The 23850-nt window shown below is 44.4% G+C and overlaps 3 protein-coding genes across 17 annotated transcripts in view; 1 reads left to right on the top strand and 2 right to left on the bottom strand.

Moving 5' to 3' along the window:
• The first annotated feature begins 208 nt into the window (after positions 1-208).
• On the top strand, positions 209-5754 carry cln5 (CLN5 intracellular trafficking protein). The gene is made up of 4 exons (XM_056430334.1): positions 209-730; positions 2130-2304; positions 3297-3522; positions 4507-5754. The coding sequence occupies exons 1-4, from the start codon at positions 543-545 to the stop codon at positions 4992-4994; spliced, it is 1077 nt and encodes a 358-aa protein (XP_056286309.1). The 5' UTR covers positions 209-542; the 3' UTR covers positions 4995-5754.
• Positions 5752-12695, bottom strand: fbxl3a (F-box and leucine-rich repeat protein 3a). Its single transcript, XM_056430344.1, has 3 exons — positions 10871-12695; positions 10223-10394; positions 5752-7131 (listed from the first exon to the last, which is right to left on the bottom strand). Exons 1-3 carry the CDS (start codon positions 11012-11014, stop codon positions 6491-6493), a joined length of 957 nt encoding a protein of 318 aa, XP_056286319.1. The 5' UTR covers positions 11015-12695; the 3' UTR covers positions 5752-6490.
• Positions 12696-13816: 1121 nt separating this feature from the next.
• The window catches only part of mycbp2 (MYC binding protein 2), a 68794-nt gene continuing 58760 nt past the window's right edge, over positions 13817-23850 (bottom strand). For all 15 annotated transcript variants that reach the window (XM_056429870.1, XM_056429919.1, XM_056429902.1 and 12 more), the window contains 20 exons: positions 23381-23537; positions 23052-23276; positions 22894-22959; positions 21948-22187; positions 21784-21873; positions 21619-21699; positions 20855-21121; positions 19809-20083; positions 19604-19700; positions 18746-18865; positions 18531-18632; positions 18300-18428; positions 18069-18201; positions 17862-17965; positions 17047-17235; positions 16854-16961; positions 16536-16745; positions 16344-16451; positions 15773-15938; positions 13817-15181 (listed from right to left, as the gene is read on the bottom strand). In XM_056429870.1, coding sequence (XP_056285845.1) covers positions 15066-15181; positions 15773-15938; positions 16344-16451; positions 16536-16745; positions 16854-16961; positions 17047-17235; positions 17862-17965; positions 18069-18201; positions 18300-18428; positions 18531-18632; positions 18746-18865; positions 19604-19700; positions 19809-20083; positions 20855-21121; positions 21619-21699; positions 21784-21873; positions 21948-22187; positions 22894-22959; positions 23052-23276; positions 23381-23537 — 2983 coding nt within the window. In that variant the 3' untranslated portion in view covers positions 13817-15065. The remainder of the gene's footprint in view (positions 15182-15772; positions 15939-16343; positions 16452-16535; positions 16746-16853; positions 16962-17046; positions 17236-17861; positions 17966-18068; positions 18202-18299; positions 18429-18530; positions 18633-18745; positions 18866-19603; positions 19701-19808; positions 20084-20854; positions 21122-21618; positions 21700-21783; positions 21874-21947; positions 22188-22893; positions 22960-23051; positions 23277-23380; positions 23538-23850) is intronic.

The following is a 23850-nucleotide window of genomic DNA, read 5'->3' as shown; positions in this document are numbered from 1 at the left end:
TATTTTCTATTTCAAATTATTTAATGACTATATTTACAACTGGGCCCATGGACTGTGTAGTATCACTGCGAAATAATAATAACAACAACAACAACAACTATTAATACATATATATATATATAATAAATAGTAATTTTCACAAAACAATACAAATATAATTAATAGAAAGACATGGAATAAAATACACACATGACTGTACAACTGTAAGTTGGAATGATTCAAAAAAAGTAACTCAAGACTTGATTTGGATATGCATTCAGATTGTGTATCCTTATTTAAATTATTGAGAATTCTCATTTGATTGTTCTATTTCTTCTTCACATAGTATGTCGTTTATTTATTATAATTGTGTAGCATTATTCCGGTTATCGGGGCCCTAAAAGTGATCCAGGAAATACACAAGTCAATTGTGTAAAGTTGATTTTAAAATAGACACAAAAAAAACAATGAGCTTTTTTCTCCACATTGTGTTGAACTTTGCTTTCACGTGGATAACTGCCGTCATGTGATTTCGTAGCGTCAACAAAACCACGTGACCAGCGATGAGGAAGTCCACTCGGAGGGGAAGGATCCCCGGAGCTTCTTCTTCTGCTCCTGCCGCGGCGCGAGGCTCTGACATGACTCACGCGCAGACTCTGCTGGTTCTGACCCTGCTGCTGGTTCTGCCGGGGCCCGCTCACCTCGCTCACCTCGCTCACGATGGACGGCAGCAGTGGCCCGTTCCCTACAGGTACCGAGACCTCCCTCTCTCCTGGTTCTGTCACATCACGTGACCGTCGGGATAAAGCTCCAAACAGCGTGTAACGTATCTGACAAGTCTTAAAATACGAGTATTGATCCTCATTCGGGTCTGAGAGTGGACTTTTACTTCGAGGGAGGCCAGTTTCCTAATTGTACGTATGGTGCGTTCACATGACTTTGAGAACTTCGGAATGTGGAGTATCTAAGTGAATGAGCGCGTGAGAAGTCCAATTAAAGTGTTGTGTTGTACAACACGTTTTAAATTCCATCAGTGAGACAAAGTAACGTACTTCAATAATAATAATACATTCATTTTATAAGGCGCCTTTCAAGGCACTCAAGGTCGCCGTACAACATATTTAAAAATGGACACAATTAAAAAGCAGAACAGTTAAAAAGCAGAACAGTCTGCAGCAGAGCAACCAAGAGGGGAACAGGTCAGGCATAGGCCTGCCTGAAAAGGTGAGTTTTGAGGTGAGTTTTGAATAAAATGAGAGTCAATGTTTCTGATGTCAGGGGGGAGGGAGTTCCATAGGCGAGGGGCAGAGCGGCTGAAAGCTCGTGACCCCGTGGTGGACAGACGAGCTGGGGGGACAGTCAGGTTGATGGAGGAAGCAGACCTGAGAGACCGGGTGGGGATGTTGAGGAGGTGAGACGGGTATGGAGGGGCGAGGTTGTGGATGGCCTTGAATGCATGGAGGAGGATCTTAAAGTCAATGCGGTGTTGGATGGGAAGCCAGTGGAGTTGTTGTAGAACAGGGGGGATGTGACAGATGGAAGGGGTTTTGGTGATGATGCGGGCAGCAGCGTTCTGGACCAGTTGGAGCTTATGGAGGAGTTTGTGGGGGAGACCAAAGAGGAGGGAATTGCAATAATCCAAGCGGGAGGTGACAAGAGAGTGGACCAGGATGGCGGTGCTGTTGGGTGTGAGTGAAGGGCGGAGGCGGTTGATATTTCGGAGGTGGAAGTAGGCAGACGGTGTGCTGTCGAGGACGACACCCAGACTCTTAGCCTGAGGGGAGACCAAAGAGGAGTTGTCTATTGTGAGGGTGAAACTGGGATGCTTGGTGAGAGTGGACTTGGAGCCAATGAGGACAACCTCGGTTTTATTGCTGTTTAATTTGAGGAAGTTTGAGGTGAACCAGTCTTTGATTTCCTGTAAACAGGCACAGAGGGAGGGGGGCGGTAAAGTGGAAGAGGGTTTGGAGGAAACAGAGTTGGGTGTCATCTGTACTTGTTGTTCCCACTTTTTGCTACGTTATACTACACTTCAGAGGTAAATATTATACGTTTTACCCCTTTACAATAATAAAGTTGGTAGTTGTTCAGATTAAGAATACAATATGCAATATTACGTGATGTAGTGAACCAATTATCCACGTCAACAGACGCTTCGACCGTCGCCCCCCCGCGGACCCTTACTGTGAAGCCCTCTACCCGTTCTGCCCCACCGGAGACCGGGACGGGCGGATTCCCGACATGAGAGACAGTGACGTCATCTCCGTCTACCGGCTGCAAGCACCCGTGTGGGAGTTCAAGTACGGAGACGTGATGGGGAAAGCTGTAAGTTCCCGTCACCAAATATATATATACAGGACTGTCTCAGAAAATTAGAATATTGTGATAAAGTTCTTTATTTTCTGTAATGCAATTAAAAAAACAAATGTCATGCATTCTGGATTCATTACAAATCAACTGAAATATTGCAAGCCTTTTATTCTTTTAATATTGCTGATTATTTTTTACAGCTTAAGAAAACTCTAAAATCCTATCTCATAAAATTTTTATATTTCCTCAGACCAAGTAAAAAAAAAGATTTATAACAGCTGAGTGTTTGTCAAGGCTCAGGAAACCCTTGCAGGTGTTTCGAGTTAATTAGACAATTCAAGTGATTTGTTTAATACCCTACTAGTATACTTTTTCATGATATTCTAATATTTAGAGATAGGATATTTGAGTTTTCTTAAGCTGTAAGCCATAATCAGCAATATTAAAAGAATAAAAGGCTTGCAATATTTCAGTTGATTTGTAATGAATCCAGAATGCATGACATTTTTGTTTTTTGAATTGCATTACAGAAAATAAAGAACTTCATCACAATATTCTAATTTTCTGAGACAGTCCTGTATATGGGCGACTGTGGGTCAGTGGGTAGCAGGTCCGTCTTTCAATCAGGGGGTTGGTGGTTCTATCCCCGCCCTAGTCGATGTGCCCTTGAGCAAGACACTAAACCCTGAGTTGCTCCCTGTAGCTGCTCTACGGTGTATGAATGTAACGTGATTGTAAGTCGCTTTGGATAAAAGCGTCAGCTAAATCACACGTATGTGTGTATATATATATAGATATATGTGTGTATATATATATATATGTCTGTGTATATATATACAATTTAAAAAAATGTGTATATATATCTGTGTATTATATATATATAAATATTTTTTTTAAAGTGTATATCTGTGTGTGTATATAGTGTGTGTGTTCACGGCGGTATTTAAAGACAGTGATGCAGTGCGAGTGCAGCCTGAGCCGGTGACATGTCTCTGCTGGCTCCGCAGCACATCATGCACGACGCCGTTGGCTTCAGCAGTTTGGAATCGGGCGCCAACTTCACGGCGGAGTGGTACGAGCTGTTCCAGCTGGGCAACTGCACCTTCCCGCACGTCCGGCCCGAGGTGCGCGCGCCGTCCTGGTGCAACCAGGGAGCCGCCTGCTTCTACCAGGGCATCGACGACGCCCACTGGGCACAGAACGGCACCTTGGAGAAGATCGGAGAGCTCACCGGTAACACTTCAAAGTCAAGCGTCAAGGTCATCTTTACTGTACATCTCAGCCAACAACAACAACAACAAAAAACATTGAGACAACATATCATTTATAAATTAAGAACTCTAAAAAAAAAAGACATCTGTATTATAGCATGTGTAGTAGTCTTAGATATAAATATAAATACTATATAAATATAAATACCATCTTTTAATTAATGTGGAACCTGAAGTAAACTACATTTGATCATTATCAACGAATTCCACGTATCCCACGTCCTAAAACTACTCACCCGGTGGCCCTTGGGGACACGTCCTTTCAGTATTTCTTTGATTTGTTGTCAAACAAACGCCTTAAAACCTCACCAGTACACCACATGTGTATACATCCGCAGATGAAAATAGTCCCCATGAAATGCACTATTTACTCCCGTCTGAGGACGTTTAGCTGCTGTAGCTAATTACTTTATCCGTACATCTTTAGCAGGATCACGCGGGCTGGGGTCAGAGTCCTGCAGTGAGCTCCGAGGGTATCGGGAGGACGAGGAACACATTGTGGTTTTAACTTTTCACGAGATGTTGGAATTAAGAAAAATATAAAAATACACGTGTTGTATTAGTCCGATTATTTTCTAATTGAATGGTTGCCAATGTCAGAATTTATCGACATAAAAATGGTATACCTGCCGGCAGCCGCTAGAATCCTCATACTTTGTACGCAGATTATGTTATTCTATATTTTTATATTTGAATGACCTTTCAGTACCAAGTTAGACATTTAAATGAATGCTTTGCATTATATAAATAAAATCCACAACATGCAGTTCAGGTGTTGTGGCGGATGATCTCTCCATAGCCTTCCAATGCCCCCCCCCATTGCATTCTGGGAACAACCCGAACGCCTTTGGGTGTATGAGCTCTCTGCTGCTCCGTCAGTTTCGTGACTCCTTGTCCTCGTGACTTCCTGCTCCGCCTCTAAGCTCGTCGGTCTCTCTCCGCTCAGGGAGCCAGTTCAACGCCGCGGCCCGGTGGCTCCAGGACGACAACGCCACCGGCATCTACTACGAGACGTGGACCGTCCGCTCCGGCCGCGGCCCCAACGCCACCGTGTGGTTCGAGTCTTACGACTGCTCCCAGTTCGTCCACCGCACGTACCGGAAGCTGACGGAGCTGGGCTCCAAACTGTCCAGCAGGTCCCAGACCAACTACACCAAGATCTACCTGTACAGCGGGGAGCCCGCCTACCTGGGCAACGACAGCGCCGTCTTCGGGCAGCCGGCCCTGGAGAACGTGGCCGCGGACATCCGCGAGTTCTACGGCGCCTTCCGGCCGCACCAGTCGCCGGCCGAGCTGGCCGCCAGCCTGCTGCGGGTTTACGAGAAGGTGGTGCTGGAGAAGAGCTTCTACCTCTACTACAACTTTGAGTACTGGCGCCTGCCCATGAAGCCGCCCTACCTGCACGTCTCCTACGAGGAGCTGCCGCTGCCGTGACGCCGCGGTTCCATTCGCCTTCAACGCTTTTTAATCTTTTTCTATAACGCGACTCTCCAGAAGCCCAAAAACATGTTCACTCTGAGAACGGCAAACGTCTTCATGTTGAAGATTTTGGAAAAAGGTTGTTGATCAAAGTACCCGAGAATCAGAACTTTTACAGAGATATTTAGTTTTGATATGTTGAAGTGTTGACTTGCATTCAGCTTGCAGTCTTCATCTTCGCCTTCATCTTCTTCTTCTTTGCCATCTTCTAACTTTTTTCCCTCTTTCTTCTTCGCTTTCTTTTTCTTCGCCTTCTTCTTTTTGTCCTCCTCCTTCTTGTCCTTCTACTTTTCTTCCTCCTCCTCCTTGTTCTTATTCTTCCCGCCTCTTGTTGGTGCATTTTGAGTGCTCAAAAAAAACACGGGACGTTTGAATATCTAGAATCACATGACAATCATGCAAACTGAATCAAATGTTCAAAACGGCAATGAAATATTACTTATGGTGAGATTATTATTCAGGATTTATATTTGTCTGTATTGTTTTCTAAATTGATCAAAGTAGGAGATATGTACAATGTCTTTCTATGTGTGAGATGGACCACCTCCGGCCATCAGAGGATACAAGTCTACTACAGTGTATATATTTTTTCTCTTTTTACTTTCCCCCAATAATTTCCCATTTCATGGCGTCTACTCGTGCATTTAATTAAACTAATCACAACAACTGCAGTGTTTGGAAGATAAATAATAAAAGAAACATGCAACAAAGAGAATATTCAATGTTTTTATTGTAAGTAAAACGTCTAAAACGACGTGAGGCCCGGCGTGGTCGCCGCCAGCGGACCCCCGACACGAGGGAATGAAATAAAACGCGTTTAGACCGACTGACACGGCCCGATGAAAGCAGACGAGCAGGACGACAGGTGGCACCACGACGCCTTTAATGCGCTTTATGGACAAAGTGCGCAGATATGCGGCTGAGATGCTAACATTAGCACGAGAGCACCGGCGGTCAGCAGGCCTCTCCGTCGTAGTCCACACGGGTCAGAGGGAATGGGCTCAGAGGTTCTGTACAACTCTGTGGACCGGCCGGCTCAACGTTTTATAAAAAGACGAGTTGTCAAATTCATCTCTTCTTTTGTTTGACTTTGGGGGACCAACGAGGTTTATGCAGATTTCTACCAGTTAATTTCAGCTTTTTCCTAAAGCCCGAGTCAAAGTAAGTCGAGGATTCACATCCGGAGACTTTGCTTTTATCAACTCATAAAATGTACACACACCACAGCACTGCGTCACATACGTGTCCTCACATGAACGAAGACACACACACACCTGTGTGCTGATTGTTTACCATGTGGAGGAGGCCTCGCTGCAGATGAAGCGTGGCGTGATGACACTGCGTCGCGGTCAGGTGACGCATCACGTCGCTTCACCTCGTCCCAACTCGCTTTTCCACAACACGGAGGCCGTGACCGTTCCACGCCACGAGCTCGCCTCCTCGGCTCCGCGCTAGCAGGTCGGCATCATGTCTGGGAACCACACCCAGCCCAGGTGCTTGGAGACCTCCCAGTGGGTCTCATCCAGGGAGTATTTGTGGTCTGGGATCAGCACCTCCTCCATGATGGACAGCTGCGAGAGCCGGCGGCCGCACGTCTTGACGAACTCCACGAAGGCGCCGCAGGAGACCTCGCACTCGCCCAGGGCGACGGCCGACAGCCGGGGGCAGCGCTCGGCGATGCCGACCAGCTCCTCGTCCAGGGGCCGCGGGCTGTTGGCGCACACCAGCAGCTCCGCCAGGCGGGGGCAGTGGAGGCCGACGCGACCCAGCACCTCCTTGCTGACGGAGAGGCCGAAGTAGAGCTCCGTGACCGGCACCTCCTCGCTGAAGAACGGGACGAACTCGTCCTCGTAGAGGAAGAAGTACATGACCAGGTTGAATTCGGGCGAGTGGCGCACCACGGCGTCCCAGCTGCTCTTCTTGATGGCGTGGAAGTGCCGGCCGGGGTTCTCCCTCACCACCTGGACGCGCAAATGTTCGAGGTGCACGTGCTTCTCCGAGGAGAGGGCCAGCAGGAGGTCGTCGCTCAGGAGGTGGTAGTTCAGAGCCAGCTCCCTCAGGCCGTGGCACTGGTCTGCCACACACAGGATGCCTGGGGGGGGGGGGGGGGGGTTCATTCACATGTTGACCAATGGATTCTCAGGTCTTTTCCATGACCAAACATTTTGTGAAATTTCCGTGTATACACGAGTATAAACCTTAATGACAAATGAATGAAGGACAATAGTTTGGTTAAAAGAATAAATATTTATAGAAATGTTTATTCTTTTAATCAAACACATTTCCATGACATTTTTTTTTTTTTTTTTACATTTATATTTTATTAGTGTTCAGAATCTCACATACACATATTGACATTTTTCAGATTCTTTGTATAAAGAGATGTAAAAAACAAAAAAAATAAACACATGCAAATAAAGAAACAAAAACAATACCATAGTAACAAAACTATACAATAAAGCAGGGAGAAATCATTTTCTATAGAGTAAAGAAATACAGTCAGGCCATTTATCTGTGACATAGTTGCACCACTTTTGCCAGTGCTTAAGAAATGTTTCCGTTCTTTGGTTAACATGGGCTGTCATCTGCTCCATTCTGTAGATCTCTGTCACAATGTCTCTCCATGATGTGATTGTTGGACACTCTGGTAATAACCATTTTCTGGTAATAGACTTTTTACTGGCCACCAGCATTGCATTTATCAAGAGTCTGTCCCTTCGGCCAGCTTTGAGGTATATTTCAAGGTACAGAATCTTAAAGTCCAAAGGGATGTCCTCGTGAAAGATGTCCTGTAAAGCATTGTGTACCGCCTTCCAAAAGTTTTAATGATGGGACAGTCCCAGAAGATGTGGTAGTGGTTTGCGCTTTGGTGTCCACACTTTCTCCAGCAAACAGGAATGTTATCGCTATAATGAGATGTCTGAGATGGTGTAATGAAGTATCTTATACAATTTTCCAGTTAAACTCTCACCAGCTCATTGAACTGGTACATTTCCATTGATACCCCCATATTAATGTCCATTCTTCCTCAGAAATATCTATCCCAGATTCCTTTTCCCATTTTACTTTAATGTATGCTGTTGAATGAGTTTTAAGCTCTAGAAAGCATTTATATATGGCTGATATTGCCCCTTTATTGCAATTTGACTTGTATGCTCTTTTAAACAGTTCTATGAGACTGGAGTTTACCTCTGTTACCTTTTTAACATTTTCATTGACAAAATGCTGCAACTGTAGGTATCTAAAGAAGTCCTGTTTCTCTAAAAGATAATTTTCTTTAATCATTTCAAAACTAAGCAGTTTGTTTCCCTTCATAATATTGCATAAAGCTGTTATTCCATTAGCTCTCCATTTTTTGAATCTGGTGTCCATTTTATTTGGTGTGAAGTCTGAGTCATATCCACACCATTTAAGGCACAGTAGATCTCCTTCAAGTTTGTATTCTCTAATGATATTCTTCCACACTTTAAGGGTCAATTTGACCCATGGATTATCAGAACTGTTTATGTAGTGTTGCATTTTAGAGTCAGCTATGATTGCTTGTATTGGAATGGGAAATATTTTTCTTCAATGTCTTTCCACTGTGCATCATATGAAGGATTGCACCAGCATATTATAGCTCTTGTCTGGGCGGCATAGTAGTATTCCTTGAGGGATGGCAGACCCCATCCTCCCTTCTCCTTTACTAACTGCAGTGTTTTAAGGCGAACCCTTGGTCTCTTGCCTTGCCACACATATCTCGACAACATTTTGTCCCATTCATTAAGCTGGCCCTGAGAAACTTCTATTGGTAGGGTTTGAAATAGATATAACAATCTGGGTAATATGTTCATTTTAATAGATTGTATTCTTGAGCTGAAACTAAAGAATGGTACGAGGTTCCATCTTGTGATATCTTCTTTGATTTTTTTGTTTATAGGTGAGTAGTTATATTCTGATAGTTTTGACAGATCTTTTGGAATATTTATGCCTAGGTACTTAAGGGATTTTGCTTGCCATGACCATGGGTATTTGCTTTCCATTTCTGATGTTGGATTATAGTTATACGATAGTACTTGGGTTTTACCCACATTGACCTTATATCCTGATAATTGCCCATATTTCTCAAGTGCCAGCATCAGCTGGGGCAAAGAGTGTGTTGGCTGGCTAAGATAAACTAGTACATCATCTGCGTAGCAAGCTAGCTTATGCTCTCTTTCTGCCAGTTGAATGCCTCTTATTTCTCTGTTTTGTCTTAAATATTGGGCTAGTGGTTCAAGGAAAAGTGCAAATAATATTGGTGACCATGCGCAGCCCTGTCTTGTACCCCTTTCCAGGGTAAACCTATTTGATAAATAACCATTGACCTTGACCCTTGCAGTAGGAGTATTGTATAATGATTGTAAGGTTTTAATAATCCTGGCATGAAAACCAAATCTATGAAGAGTTCTGTAAAGAAAATCCCAATTGACGGAGTCAAATGCCTTCTCAGCATCTATACTAATTACTATTGCTTCCAATTTGTTTTTTGCTATATGATTAATAATATGTAACGTCCTTCGTATATTGTCTTGTGTTTGACGTTGGTGTATGAAACCTGTCTGATCGTTGTGGATCAATTTAGTCATAAACTTTTCAAGTCTTCTGGCCATAATAGAAGTGAACATCTTATAATCTACATTTAAAACAGATATTGGTCTGTAAGACGCACACTCCGTTTTATCCTTGCCTTCCTTTGGAATGGCAGAAATAATGGCCTCCTTCCAACTAGGAGGTGTTTGGGCCTTTTCCAGGACCCAGTTTAGTGTAGGAAGTATGATAGGAATCTTCCATGACATTTTCAAATCTTTTGGAAATTTAATTTTTATTCCAGGCCTTTTCCAGGTCTGGAATTAACAATTTTTTAAAATGCCCATGACTTTTCCAGGTATGCGTACAGATGTTCACTATATTTGCCGGACGAGTTGGAGCTGAATCGGCATTCGTGATCACGGCTAAGCAATTAAAGTGGTTCCAGAAAAAGGAGGAAGAAACGAGGACGCGGTGTGCTCGTCCACAGCGTGACCTCGCAGGACGAGGACAGGCTCTCAACTCCGTGTCATGAAAGTGCAACATAGACACGGTTTGGAAAAGGAAAAAAAAAGAGAAAAACACTACAGTGTCCGCTTCCTTTCGGCCACCGGGAGGCTCCTCCCCCAGAGTACCTGCCGGGGTGACGTGCGGGCAGCTGCTCATCTTCAGCAGCTTCAGGGTGTCCCTGTTGTTGGCCACCAGCACCTTCAGGGACGGGTCGTCCACCGGCGTGTCGTCGATCTCCAGCGAAGACAGCGACTTGGAGTTGACGAACACCACGGTGAGGGCTGAGATGAAGTGAGACTGAAGGGAGAGAAACAGAAGAGAGAATGAGTTATAATATATACGCTCGTCTTCTTTTTTTAGAAGAGACCACTGAGACGGCCGGTTGGTTGGTGGGCAGATTTGAATCGACTATATTTGGATTGATGGTGACCCATATATTCATTTCATTTATGGTCAGTCCCACAGAAACACACATGCAGTGGCTCAGATTCAATAATAATAACATGTATGGTTGTCAATAATACATTAAACATTATCGGTCGCATAATTAACGGCACCTGCCTTGTAGACTGTGTGTGTGTGTGTGTGGATGTTTTAAATTCCAATGAGGATAATAATGCCACGAGTCACGACGCTAATAATTTATAAAACAAACTTATCACAGTGCCCTTCAGAGTAATGGCATCCTCCTCGTCCATGCGTGATACAGACGCTGCTGCTTTTCAGCCTCAATAATTGATGAGTCCGTCCCCTTCCCCTCCTGCTCAGCGTACCTTAGGAACCTCCATGAAACTGGGCCTGGCTGTAGAAATGAGCCCCAAGGTCTTCAGGGAGCAGTTCACCAGCTGGGAGAGGATGTCGCACGCCGCTTCCGCCGACTCGGCGCTGCTGTCCACCTGCCAGGTGCGGACGAACATCGGACGTCACTTCACAAACGTCCCTTTGTTCCTGGTCCTCACTGTGTACGCAACGACCCAACTTTCATAGATGTACACATTAGTACATTTTATTGTACGTCTGCTATATATCTTGATGTATTTCCCTGCTGCACCAAGTGTAACGCTATTAGAACACTTCCTAGAACAGTTGATGTTATTATTCTTGATTTAATGTATTTTTTTCTTGTATGCGTTTATCCCCGTTTGGTTCAGAGTATGTCCATTTGAACTTTTTGACAACAAAGCCATTTTTCACATAAAATTGCGACAGTTTGCATACCTCATACGAAACAGTGCATCTCCTCTACTTCAAGAGCAATTTGAATAATTGAAGTTATAATAAAAAGGAAATACTTGTGAGAAATACTTCAGAAGTGGAAATGTTATCAGCCTATGTTACTGGTCCAGATTAAATGAAGACGGCATAGAGCATACATTTGAAAGTGTCAGCTTCGCCTTGTAAAAAGCACTTATTATTATTATGATCTCTTTGGAATGATGCAGCTGGAAATGTTTGTACTTCCTTAAAATAATAGCACAACATATTAACAGTATCTCTTCTAAGTCTGACTTTGAAAAAGTGAAGCAGAACAAAGTTATAAAAACAACGGTCTTGTTCGTGAAGACATGCAGGTGAGGTCTTCAAAATGGGCACATTGGGCGCCTCATGTACCAGACTATATATCTCATATTTATATTACTTATGAGGTTCAAAACATGCAAATTAGAAAAATTAGAAAGTTATTAATTAAAAAATGTTTTATTATTATTTAAGCATTGTGTGAGTTTGTTTATAACATTTGAAAACTGCTTACTATATATATATATATATATCATGTGTCATTTACTTTGCTGAGAAACATAATTATATGTTGTTATTATACCTAAGTTGTTAACACGTAAACACCCACAGCCCCCTGGGCGGCAACAAGTTAAAAGGTGTATATTCTCTCAATAGAAAATACCGCTATATTACACAACGGCGTTCCCCGGTGTTACGGTTTAAGAAGCGACCGTGTTAACTGGCGACTGTGAACCGATCGCGTCCGTTGTTGAAAATAGGAAGAGAACACGTATAGCTACCCTCGTGAATGCCGCATTGTTTAATATTTAAATTATATATTAGGATGTATATATGATCATATATACATCCTAATATATAATTTAAAATGTGTGTAATACGGTATTCAATTTAAACACCGTATTACACAATTAAACCAAGCGGCATTCACGAGGACAGCTATAAGAACGGCCGTCGTAACCAAGACAACAACGGACGCGTTCGGCTGAAACGTCCCCAGTTAATACAGACCCGACTGTTACATTAACACGGGTAACTTCTGACTGGCGTTACGTAATTTCAGAAGCAACGAATCCGGATTAAAGCTATCCGTTAAGAAATACTACGTCTAAGCAAGTCACGTTTATGTATCACACGCAGAGACAACTCAATAAGCAGCGCAGTGACAGCGTCACTTCAAGCACAGTTAAAGCTAGCGCATTTTAATATCAGTCACATGTATGTGCAGCGATATATTTACGGAAACTCGTAGACATCTGCCTCCAAATTATACTTATACAACTAAAACCATTATACACAGAATGCCACGCGGCACCTTTCGCGGGTAGTTCGCCACACCACCAGCCAGGTACCTTGTTTACAATCCGCTAGCTCACTCGCTAGCCGTTAGCAGGTCAATCCGCCAGTTGACACTTCAGCCCGGGCCGACGCTGGAGGAGCTCCTCCGCACGGACCCGCTGACCTGCATCGGTCGACGGCAGAGAGACGGGAGGAGTTGTTGTCAACCCAGAGACGGACAGACTCGGGCACCTGCGCTCCGTTGACCCGATTCTTTCGCGGGAGATTCGGCCCCCCTGACACTGAAATGGCGAAGAGTTGTTGTTGTGACAGCAGCGGTGCATTGTGGGAAATACAATGCAAAATGGATGTAGGTAAAGATCGTCTGATTTCGGATGATGACTCACACAGAAAATATAATCACGTCTTATTTTTTCAAACATGACATTCACATCAACACACAAACAAATGTTTAAGGGTTTACAAAACAAGATTTTATAATGTAATTACTTGTTTCTGACCACTGATATAAATGGAAAGCATGTCTCAGATTGTATCTAATAACATTAAATACACATAGAAAGAAACCATTGAATATGTTACATATTAATTATTGCTTGATATATTCTCCATCTGATTAATTATGTTGTCCTTGTTGTACAAAATTCACATTTGTGAATGGAGCAATACAAATCTACTCATGAATGCAAATGTTTGCAGTTTCGCTTCATGCTTACAACTACAAAATATTTATAAAATAAAATTCCTTGGGATGTGTTCATTCTAGTAAAAGATATACAATTATTAAAAAGTAAACTTAATTGGAATTGCTTTAATCAGTTACAATGTCATCATATAACCTTCCTTCCGTCAAAGGAAAAGCATGTTGCCCTTGCAACTGATATGAACTTTAGTAACACAAAACAAAATAGTTAATTATTTTGAATCCCTCTGGATGTTTACACTCCCAACTGGCAGGTCATGGAGCCCTTACAGGTATTGCAGGCCTTCAGTGAGCTTTATTTTGACGTTCTAATTTAGTTTTGCTGGTTGGCACCAGGAGATAAACGTCAGAGTAACACATCTGTTCTTTACTAGTCTCTGCTAAGTGAGAGTTTATGCATTTTCAATTAAGTAATGACAGGAATGAAGTCTACCATAGAAATGCATCAGAGGTCTCCACTCATTAACGACACAGTGTATACTTTGCGAAACAGAGAACCTGGTTTATTACCATTCGACTCCATCCACCACAGATATTACAGAGCAGATTCACAAGTATTAAGCTTTTTTATATAACAGCAGCTTTTTTTTTCCTTTTCCACACTCTGTTCCCCTGCCCCCCCACCCCCTGCCTGTTACTAGGGAAAAGCATTACAGGTGCACAATTGTATTTGGTGTAAAGACTGGCCCCTCAAATTAATCAGCTGTAATCAGTCTCACTGTGAGGTCTTTAGTTTGTTTTTGTATTAGTTGGATTTTGGTTGTTTCTTTTCTTTTTTTCGACAGAGCTGAAAATAGGATTTGCGTCCACCATCATTCACTGCAGGCGCCAGGCTCCGCCTCCTCCTCCTTTCCACGCAACAAAAGAGATCCGACATTTAGAAGAGGGGGAATTACGACTTTCTACTGTATAAAAATGTACAGTGGCTTTATTGACATACATTCCATAGTTTAAACAGCTGCAAAATAGGAGGCACACCCAGTATTGCACTTCAATAAAACTTCTGGCTCAAAACATAACCCAGAATATCAAACAAAACTGAAGTGAAGAGTAGCAACTTCGGAATACAGCTATTTTGAATAGTATCATTATATACAAGATTAGATAAATCGTACACTATTTTCCTCCCAAACATAATTATTCTTAACAGTCTCATCCACCTTCTTTTTTTCTTTTTTTTTGTCCGTCAACCCATGATGCACTTGACAGTGGAGAATACTGTGCAAGATTACGAAAAAGTTTACATACAACAATATTTTAAATTTATAGTTAAGGAAGCTGGAAATACGGCATGTTCCTTTTTCTTTTTTTTATATCCACGCTGATCCACGGTCGCCTTTTAAAGCAAACTCATTTCAAATTAAATTTGCAATCTTGTATAGTTACACTTCAGGGATCAGGAGGTGCGCGACGTCTATAGAAGCCGAGGGAGTACACCGGCCGCATGCAAACACGTCACGAGAGATTTTCTTTTTTTTCTGCTTTAAAAAAAATTCTATTGTTCTTTTCCCGCCATTCCGGTCACTGAGTCCAAAGGAGCCACAGCTCGTGTTTGTAGCAGAGCCCGCGTACTGATGTTGGTAGAGGAGCGGACCCCAGGACTCTCAGCGGAGGGCAGAAACCCGGTCCGGCGTCCAGGAGACAAGAGCCGAGCTTCGTGGCCGAACCTCAGCAGCAGCCAGAAATCACAGTGGACAAACTGGTTTTCAGTAGAAGTCTTGTGTCGTTTAGAAGGTGTGGGCGTTTCTGCACACCCCGCAGCCCAGCGCAAACTCCTCCCCCGTCGGCGGGTGAACCACATGCAGCGGGCACTCAGTACTCTCCAACTGCTTCCCTTTGGGACCTGTGATAGAGAGGGACAAGGGCTTTCTTATGGGCGAGTAGGTCCCTCATGCAAAGTATACGTACAGACATCAGTGGTTGCGATAGACGCACATTTTCGCCGGGCGCAATTTGACGCAAATTGAGCGCCGCAAAAATTTCGCTTCATTCGCCTAAAATTACAATATTTTCATATATATATAATATTAATGTTATGCACCCAAACACGAGGGCGTTAGATGTTCCGACGTTTGTGGGATGTCGTCAACAAGTATGAAGCAGAACTAGTGGTTAGTTCTTCCGTGGTGGACGAAGGAAATGGATAACAGGAGACAAGCCACAAAGATAAGCCCCGCCCCCTCTAAGGCACAAATGAAGTGAGTGACACAAAAAGCCTCAAATGGTCAAGCGAGTAAACTCACGGCGAGTAAAGCGTCGCTAATATCCGGAACGCTTTTGGTGTGAACGCAGCTTTATAGTTATTTATGTCTGGTATTTGCCGTTAGTCTCACTAGTTCAACATTCTCAAGCGTCTTTGTGTACCTAGAAAAGCGCTATAGAAGTCTAAATTATTAGTATAACATTCTCCAGAAGAGTGTGAACTGTTGGGCACCTGCAGGACAATGAGGAAGCTCCTCCTTGGGGACGCTGGTCATCCTCTGGAAGTCGTCGTGGCAGGCGTTGCAGAAGTGCGTGGTGCCGAAGCAGAAGAACACGGCCACCGAGCAGCAGTACCGGCACTTGTACTCCAGGAAGTCTGTGCCGTGCTTGGAGCACATCTGGTGACGAGTCAGCAAGAAGAAAAAGCATCTTAACATCACTTTTAAAGAGACAGTCACATATTTTGGAAAATATTGATCTCAGTTTTATGACAACCTGACAGTGATGGCAATACTCGAGGTGGTAAAACCCTGTAAAAACACAAGCTTTTTGTTCTGGATGTAACATCTGAATTAGCGAGTTTCAGTAGATTCTGTCACACTCAGCCATGCTAGCCGTTTCCCTTCGCTTCCAGTCTTTGTGCTAAGCTAAGCTAATCGCCTGCTGATTCCAATGTTGCATGAAACTTTCCTTTAACTCTCGGCAAGAAAGAGAATAAATATATTTCCCAAAATGTCTGGAAAAAAGAAGCAACGCTGCTTCTTTTCTATGAGCTCCAGTAAAGCCAGGCGTCACGTCTTCACCTGAGCCCTGGACACGTCGGAGCACGCGCCACAGATGAGCTCACTGGGGTCGTAGTCGTCTCCCTGTCCGGCATCCGCATCGCAGCGAGCCTCTCCCCCAAAATAGGCCTGGCATATAAAAGAGCAACTGTTAATCAACAAACCCTGAACAATATCAAAAAGTTTAAAAAAAAAAGAAGACTTGTGTCGTACCTTCTTGCACTTGTAGCAGACATAGTATGCATATCTGTTCATGGCAAAGCCTGCGGGGTCGTTGTGGAAGCGCGCTCCCGGCATGGTTATCGCCTCGCTCTTATGTAGACCCTCGTACTCCAGCCTCATCAGAGCCTTCCGCCTCACGTCCTCGCACAGCTCCTTGATGGGGTCCAGCAAGTCCTTGATCACCAAGTGGTTGATTTTGTTCTGGGAGGCGCAGAAAGAAAGAGAGAAACCAGCCAAGTGGTTCTGTTGAGTTTGCTGTTTGCGTATCCACCTGGCGGCGTGGTGGAGGCATCTCTTCCGACCCCTCACCTTGCAGATGGGACACAGCATGAACCCGAACGTGATGCGGGGCCCGAGCCAGCGGTTGTCGAGGACGTGGCGAGTGCACTGGAGGTGGAACACGTGAGTGCAGTCCAGCTGAGAGCAGAGCGCAGGGGTCAGGCGAGAGGGAGATACAAACTAGTAACACTCATTTGAGACACACACACACACACACACACACCTGGACGGCAGGAGCAGCGGACAGGGCCTCCGTGAAGCAGATCATGCACATGTCGTCGGCGTCCTGCTTCAGGCAGCCGGAGTTCTTGTCGCAGCCGTGCAGACACGGGAGGCAGGCCTCCTCGTTCTTCACCCCCCCACAGGGGTGGCCACAGGCGTGGCTCTTGCTGCAGGCCAGTTTGGCGTACTCCTGAGGGAGAGGCCGTGTGGTGAGCACTTCTACTGCACACGGGGAACTCTACGTTGCTTAATATGTGTCTGAAGCGGCCGGTCGACGCCTCATCCATTATTAAACTTCAATGGACACTTAGTTCGGGCGATGCTTGAATCCATACTCATCTCCTCAAGTATTCATATACAATGAATATTCAACGACAATGTTTCCACTCAAAATCCTCTCGGGAAGAAAGACACTTATCAAAGTCCTTTGGTTTGGGATCCGTGTGTTGTGTTAGGTACGGGGTATCTCTATTTTGATAAAATATTGTCATAGTTAGTTATGTATATGTACAGTAAGGAACCAACAGAAAAGCACCCTTTTTTATAGAATGGATGGATTAAAATTACAGTTTATTGCTTTTATTGTTTTGCGTGTGCATTTGTTATAATATATAAATATATATATACATAGATATCAATATATCTATTTATATATATATATAAATAGATATCAATATATATATAAATATATAATATATATTCATATATAAATATATATAGTTATACATATAAATATATACACATATAAAATTATAATATATAAATGTGTGTGACCAGGTGGTTCCAGTGGTCTCGTTAACAGCTGGTGTTCAGTACCTGGCAGTCTGGGTCGGAGCAGACGCTCCCCACTGCCGACAGCTCGGTGCCGTTCCTCGTCCCGCAGAACCTGCAGAAATCAGAGCTGCTGGAGGCCGGTTTACCTGCAGAACAAAGGTTTACTTTACCGTTAATAAAAGTATGTTTTCTTGGAAATAACACATTTTCCGCAACGCATATACTCATACCCACAACATGCTCTGGTACCTGTGTGCTCTCTGAACTCCACCATAGCCTTCATGGTCTTCGAGTCGGCCAGCGCCATGAGCCAGAAGAGCTTCGTCCTCCCGCAGCCTTCATGGAGATCGACCTTTATGGCCTCCTCTTCCTCTTTGAACACCTGAAAGCAGCCACGGAGGCCCGATTGAACCACACGCTCCCTCCATCACGACATTCACGTCATCCCCGGCGGGAGACTCCTGATTGGCCGACACTCACCTGTCTCTGGTGAGAGCGCGTGCGTCGGTGCAGGTGGAGGAAGCGGTCGCAGTCGGTGCAGAGGTTGCCGCACGCGTTACATAGGATGATGGCCGACGTCTCGCCGTCGTCGTGATTGTCACACATGGGCTGCGGACGAGAGGAGGGGCACATCAACTCGTTATCATTTTTAAATCATCAGTCGGTCATTTTTAACCGTGTAGCTCCCGGCCTTTTAAAAACGGTCCTCACCATCTGCTTCTGCTGCCCGTCTTTGCCCATCCAGCGGCCGGAGGACAGCCGGTCCACGTGGTCCTGGTCCAGCACGCACAGCGACGCCAAGGCCAGCCACAGCTGCGAGACGTGAGAGAACACGTGGTCAGCCGATACCCCGGTGGTCATATACGTGGTCAGCCGATACCCCGGTGGTCATACACGTGTGCTGAGCCGCAAGGTGACCTACGTACCCTCGTGGTGGCGATGCAGCGTACGGGAGAACGATGCTCCTCCTCCATTTTGGTCAGCGCTATGATGGTCTCAGCTATCGCGTTTTTGGTGACTCTGGACCAACCGTCTGAAAGGTGGCCCTAGAAACAGCAAGCGCAGTGCAGCACATAGAAGATTACACGCAAGACAAAGATTGCCAAAGTGGTTCTGTATCATATTCGGCAATTTTCGGAAAGCTAGACAGTTCGGGGTCCTAGCTCGTAGAGGTGTCCGTCTTCTGTCCAATATAAAGGCTCCACACTCGGCTTGTGGCGCTCAAAGCTTTTGAAAACCTCAAAATCAATACAGGGTTCACACACATGGTGACCGATGGATTTCCAGGACTTTAAACCAAATTTCCACGACAAAACATGATGTGACATCTGGGTGTATACACGAGTATATTAATGACATCATAATAAATATGTATATACATTTTTATTCTTTTAATCAAGCTGTGTAAATGAACATATGAATATTACAAAAATGTTCATGACTTTTCCAAAACTTTTGGGATATATTTTTTTCAAGGACTTTTCCAGGCCTAGAAATCAACATTTTAAAATTCAAGGACTTTTCCAGGTTTTCCAGGATTGTACGGATCCTGAAATAAAAACTAGCTTGTATTGTTTCCAGTTGATTCCCGGCTCACCTACATGCGATCTAAAATTTGACTTTTGGCCTTGTCTGAGAATCAGAAAAAAACCTCAAGGCCTCACACAGCTACATCTAAAAAAGAAGCAAATACACACCGCTTCAAACAACACACTCGCTATAACACACTACAATTCACCAGCTCCTGTGTGGAACCCGTTGCCCTGCAGGTCAGGAGGACTCACCGCTGCCATGTCTTTGACCAGCTTGATGATGATCTCGGCTATCTGCGGCGGAGTGGAGCCTTTCATCCACCAGTGGCTCTCCCCCCGGCGGATGTAGCTGATCGGGACAAGAAACGGGCCGATAAATATAAAACGTCTTTAAAAAAAAAGAGCCTTTGCCATTTTACCACATTTAGATTGGGGTCCCGGCCGAAAGTGAAGTCACCTGGAGTTGAAGATCATGGGCAGCGTGACGGTGGTGACTCCTTTGACCGCGGCCATGCCGGAGATGGTGGCGCCTTTGGCCTTCAGCTGGACGGTGAGGGCTTTGGCGATGCAGCCCAGGAACATGTCGAGGATGCACAGCTTGTTCCAGTCGCCCTTCTCCGTGGAGTGGATGATGTCGCTGATGTCCGCCGGCGGCAGCGCCTTCACGCCGATGATGCTGGCGAGTCTCACCGGCGTGACCTCCGGGAGGACGCGCCTGAGCAACGACGTGACCTGAGGTGAGGCGAGAGCAGACGGCAACGTTTGTATGGCGAGGGATTCACTTCAACATGATGAAACGCCTCTTTGTCGAGTCACACCTGAACTACAACTCTCAGCCAACGGAGGAAGACTCACGGCTCTAAGGCACGCTTACTTTACATCGTGTTCCATCCACTACTTTTTAAATATTTATTTTCTTTTTTACTTTCCATTAGTTATTGTTAGTATCACTTCTTATACACTATAGATCTTAACTCTGGTAGTGAATCTTTGCTGTTGTACTTTTTTTATTGAACAGGGTTCATACACATGGTGACCAATGACCTTTCCATGACCTTTAAACCAAATTTCCATGACCAAACATTTAGTGAAATCTTCGTGTATACACAAGTATAAACCTTAATGACACACATGAATAGTCTGATTCAAAGAATAAATATGTATATAAATGTTTATTCTTTTAATCAAACTGTATAAATGAAAATATGAATATAAAACATTTTCATGACTTTTCAAAAACTTTTGGGATTTCATTTTTTTCAAGGACTTTTCCAGGTCTGGAAATAACAATTCTTTTTATTCCATGACTTTTCCAGGTTTTCCATGAATGCTTTAATTTATTTCTTTACCTTTAGTCTCATTGCTCTCGTGTTCTATTTTGCAATGGTGTCGGTATCGTTTCTTTCACACTTAATAATTGTTGTTCTTATGTGTTTATATTGGTATTTCTATTGGTTTGTTTCTCTTATATACTAACAAAGTGCTGTCTCATCGTAAACAGACCTGTCTCTGGACTCTGGGAGAGGCCGTGTGCAGCAGAGAGAACAGGTCTTGCATGAGCGTGAGCTGCTGGGCGAGGTACTGGCGGCCCACGTTGGAGCCGCTCAGCGCCAGCACCATGGACAGCAGCTCGAAGCAGTAGGCGTCCGAGGAGGCGTCGTCGTCGCTGGGCTGGGAGTTGGCGTTCTCCTTGCTGGAGATGGCGTGCTCCCACTCCTCCCTCACGCGCGTGGCCTCCATGCGGATGGCCTGGACGATGTGCGCGCACACCTGAGAGGAGAGTACACGCACGTTAGGTACAAGGGCTGAGAATATTATATTATACAAGTATAAGAGCCAAATGCATGATGTCATTTGTTATAATAATTTAGTTTGAAAAGATTTTAAAAGGTAACTGAAGATAAATCTTTTTCATTATGATTTGAAAGAATGTTTAGGTTAACATATATAATTTAGTATTGTATTTAAAAGCTGAATAACTTGTCAGAATGTAAGCTTCCAATCAGATGACGTGACGTCAGTATAACACCGTGTTGGACTGTCAGTCGGGATGTGAGCTCAGAGATGTTGGAAGCGACATCGTTTTTTGACCGTGTGAACATGTAACTACGTTTTCTAGGAAACATTTTTTATGGAAGAACTACTTGTCTCACTCGCATGTCAATTAATAGTTTCTAAGACTGAACTCAAAATTGTGGTACAGAAGACCCAGAACTATACGGAGCCACTACAAGGACTCCTCCTGTCGGATGGCTTAAAGGACCGACCTGTTTCTGGAGGTTGGTGAGTTTGCTCCTGCTGAAGATGATGCCCACCATGTGCTCTTTGAGGTCGGCGTCAGATGGAACCTATTCATAAAAAAAATGCACACGGTGTAAAAACTGAAGGTCGTGAATATTCCGGATCAACAGCTAAATTGTCACGGTGCCGACCTTGTCCTCTCCCTCAGGCGACGAAAGGAGGTTCTTCTCCTCCTGCTCCGGAGTCGGCTCCGCGTCTCCACAGATGAGCTTTCCGAAGACCTAAACGAGCACAACAAAGTAAACCAGAGGCTCCGGATGTTTCTCGCGTGTGTGCAGGACGCAGCGAGACGCACCTGTGAGGTGATGAGGCGAAACACTCGCAGAGTCTCGGCCTCGCAGTTCTTCTGCTGGGCCATGCTGGCCGAGATCTGGCCCAGGATCTTGATGCTCTCGCCCTCTTTCCAACCCAGGACCTTCACCTGGCGCACCCTCAGGGTGTTCTCGGGACCTTTCAGCTCCACCTTGATCACGTGGTGGTCCCCTCCGGGGAGCTCGCTCGTCACCCAGCCCATGTGACGGGAGTCGAGGTCGACCTGTCCGTGAAAAGGGGCGGGGATATTTAACGTGTGCATCTGCAGTGTCAAAGAGCAGCTTATGAATACAACGAGGTATCGTTTCTGCACTTCGAAAAGGAAGTTACTGTGATTTGGAGAAGAGACAAAATAATCTACACTCCTGTTCAAAAGTGTTTGGTCACTTGGAAAAGAAGAACAACAAAATGAGAAATGTCTTTATTTTTCAAAGTAAATCACTGTTTTTTCCAATGAAGATAACATTACATTAATCAGAAATACCCCATATACATAGTTAATGTGGTAAATGACTATTCTCTGGTGTTTAATGAAGTCTCTACAGAGGTGTGTAGAGGCCCATCTCCAGTGTTCTAATGGTACATTGTGTTATCGCCTTAGAAGACTAGCGGAGGGGTAGAAAACCCTTGAAAACCCTTTCATGTGAGCGCAGCTGAAAACAGTTATGCTGGTGAGAGAAGCTATAAAACTGGCCTTCCTTTGAGCGACAAGCTTGAAGAACAACATTAATGTTTACAATACAAATCATTATTTATAACCTTGTCAATGTCTTGACTATATTTTATATTCATTTGATAAATAAAAGTGTGAGTTTTCATGGAAAACACCAAATTGTCTGGGTGACTCCAAACCTTTGAACCTTTGTGTATATCCACAGCTTCACAACTAGACTTCAAACCGATGACTCCGTGTTCCCAGAGCAACCGACCTGTTTGATTCTGCAGAGGTCCTCGACTGCTTTCCCACATAGGAATGTAACCGATGTGACTTTGTTCTGTGAATATGACAAAAATATCATCATCAATTCCCACCTCTGTCTAAGCTTTTGCATTCTGCACAAAAGCAATGCCGCCGTTGCCCCCTTACCCCGATGTCTCTGGAGTTGTCCACGTGAACCGTCACGATGGAGGCGTTGAGGCCCTTCACGCAGCTGATGGTGATGCTCTTGGTTTTGTTCTTGTCCTCGTCTCCGGATTCCCAGAAGGTCTCCGTGGAGCCGTCCGTGAGGCTGCCGATCATGGCGGGCCGACTGGACGTCTTGATGTCCACCACGCTGGTCAGGTCCTTCAGACAGGTCACCAGGCAGAGGTCCTATCGTCACACACGGTCAGGTTAGTGCACGTTAATGCAACTGTTCGATCCTGTGTCGGCCAGCAGGAGATAGATCTGAGGGAAGCAAGCGGTCCTTTTCTTGCCTGGCTCATCGCTTCGTAGCCCGACTGCACGCTGATGTTGAAGCTCTCCTCGCTGTCTCCGTCGTCAGACTTGGACAAGATGTTGTTGATGTGATGGAAAACGTTGCTCTGGTGGAGGAACTGGTGGTCGGACTGCTTGAACTTGAGACTCCAGCACCTGGAAGAATAAGTCAGAGATACGTTTCCCCTTCATATTCACAATCTCCAAACTGGTATCAATGAAAAAGAGGCAGTGACAATTATAAATATGACTCTTAATGTTTCTGCCAGTTAAATTAAGTACACATAACAGTTGTGTTCCTCTTGAAAAGATTACATATAGTATCAGAAGGAAATATAAGTTATTTTTATTTGTACAACACGAAAGGTATCATAGGACTGCAACTATTTGGAGCTCTGAATTATGCATTATGTGTCATCGCGGTATCTCTGTGCTGTGTCATCATCCTATGCACCAACTTTTTTCTTAA

Source organism: Pseudoliparis swirei, chromosome 2, assembly GCF_029220125.1.
Source record: "Pseudoliparis swirei isolate HS2019 ecotype Mariana Trench chromosome 2, NWPU_hadal_v1, whole genome shotgun sequence".
Taxonomy (NCBI): Eukaryota; Metazoa; Chordata; class Actinopteri; order Perciformes; family Liparidae; genus Pseudoliparis; species Pseudoliparis swirei.
Note: the sequence above shows the minus strand (reverse complement) of the source record. Positions and strands in the feature narration are given on the sequence as shown.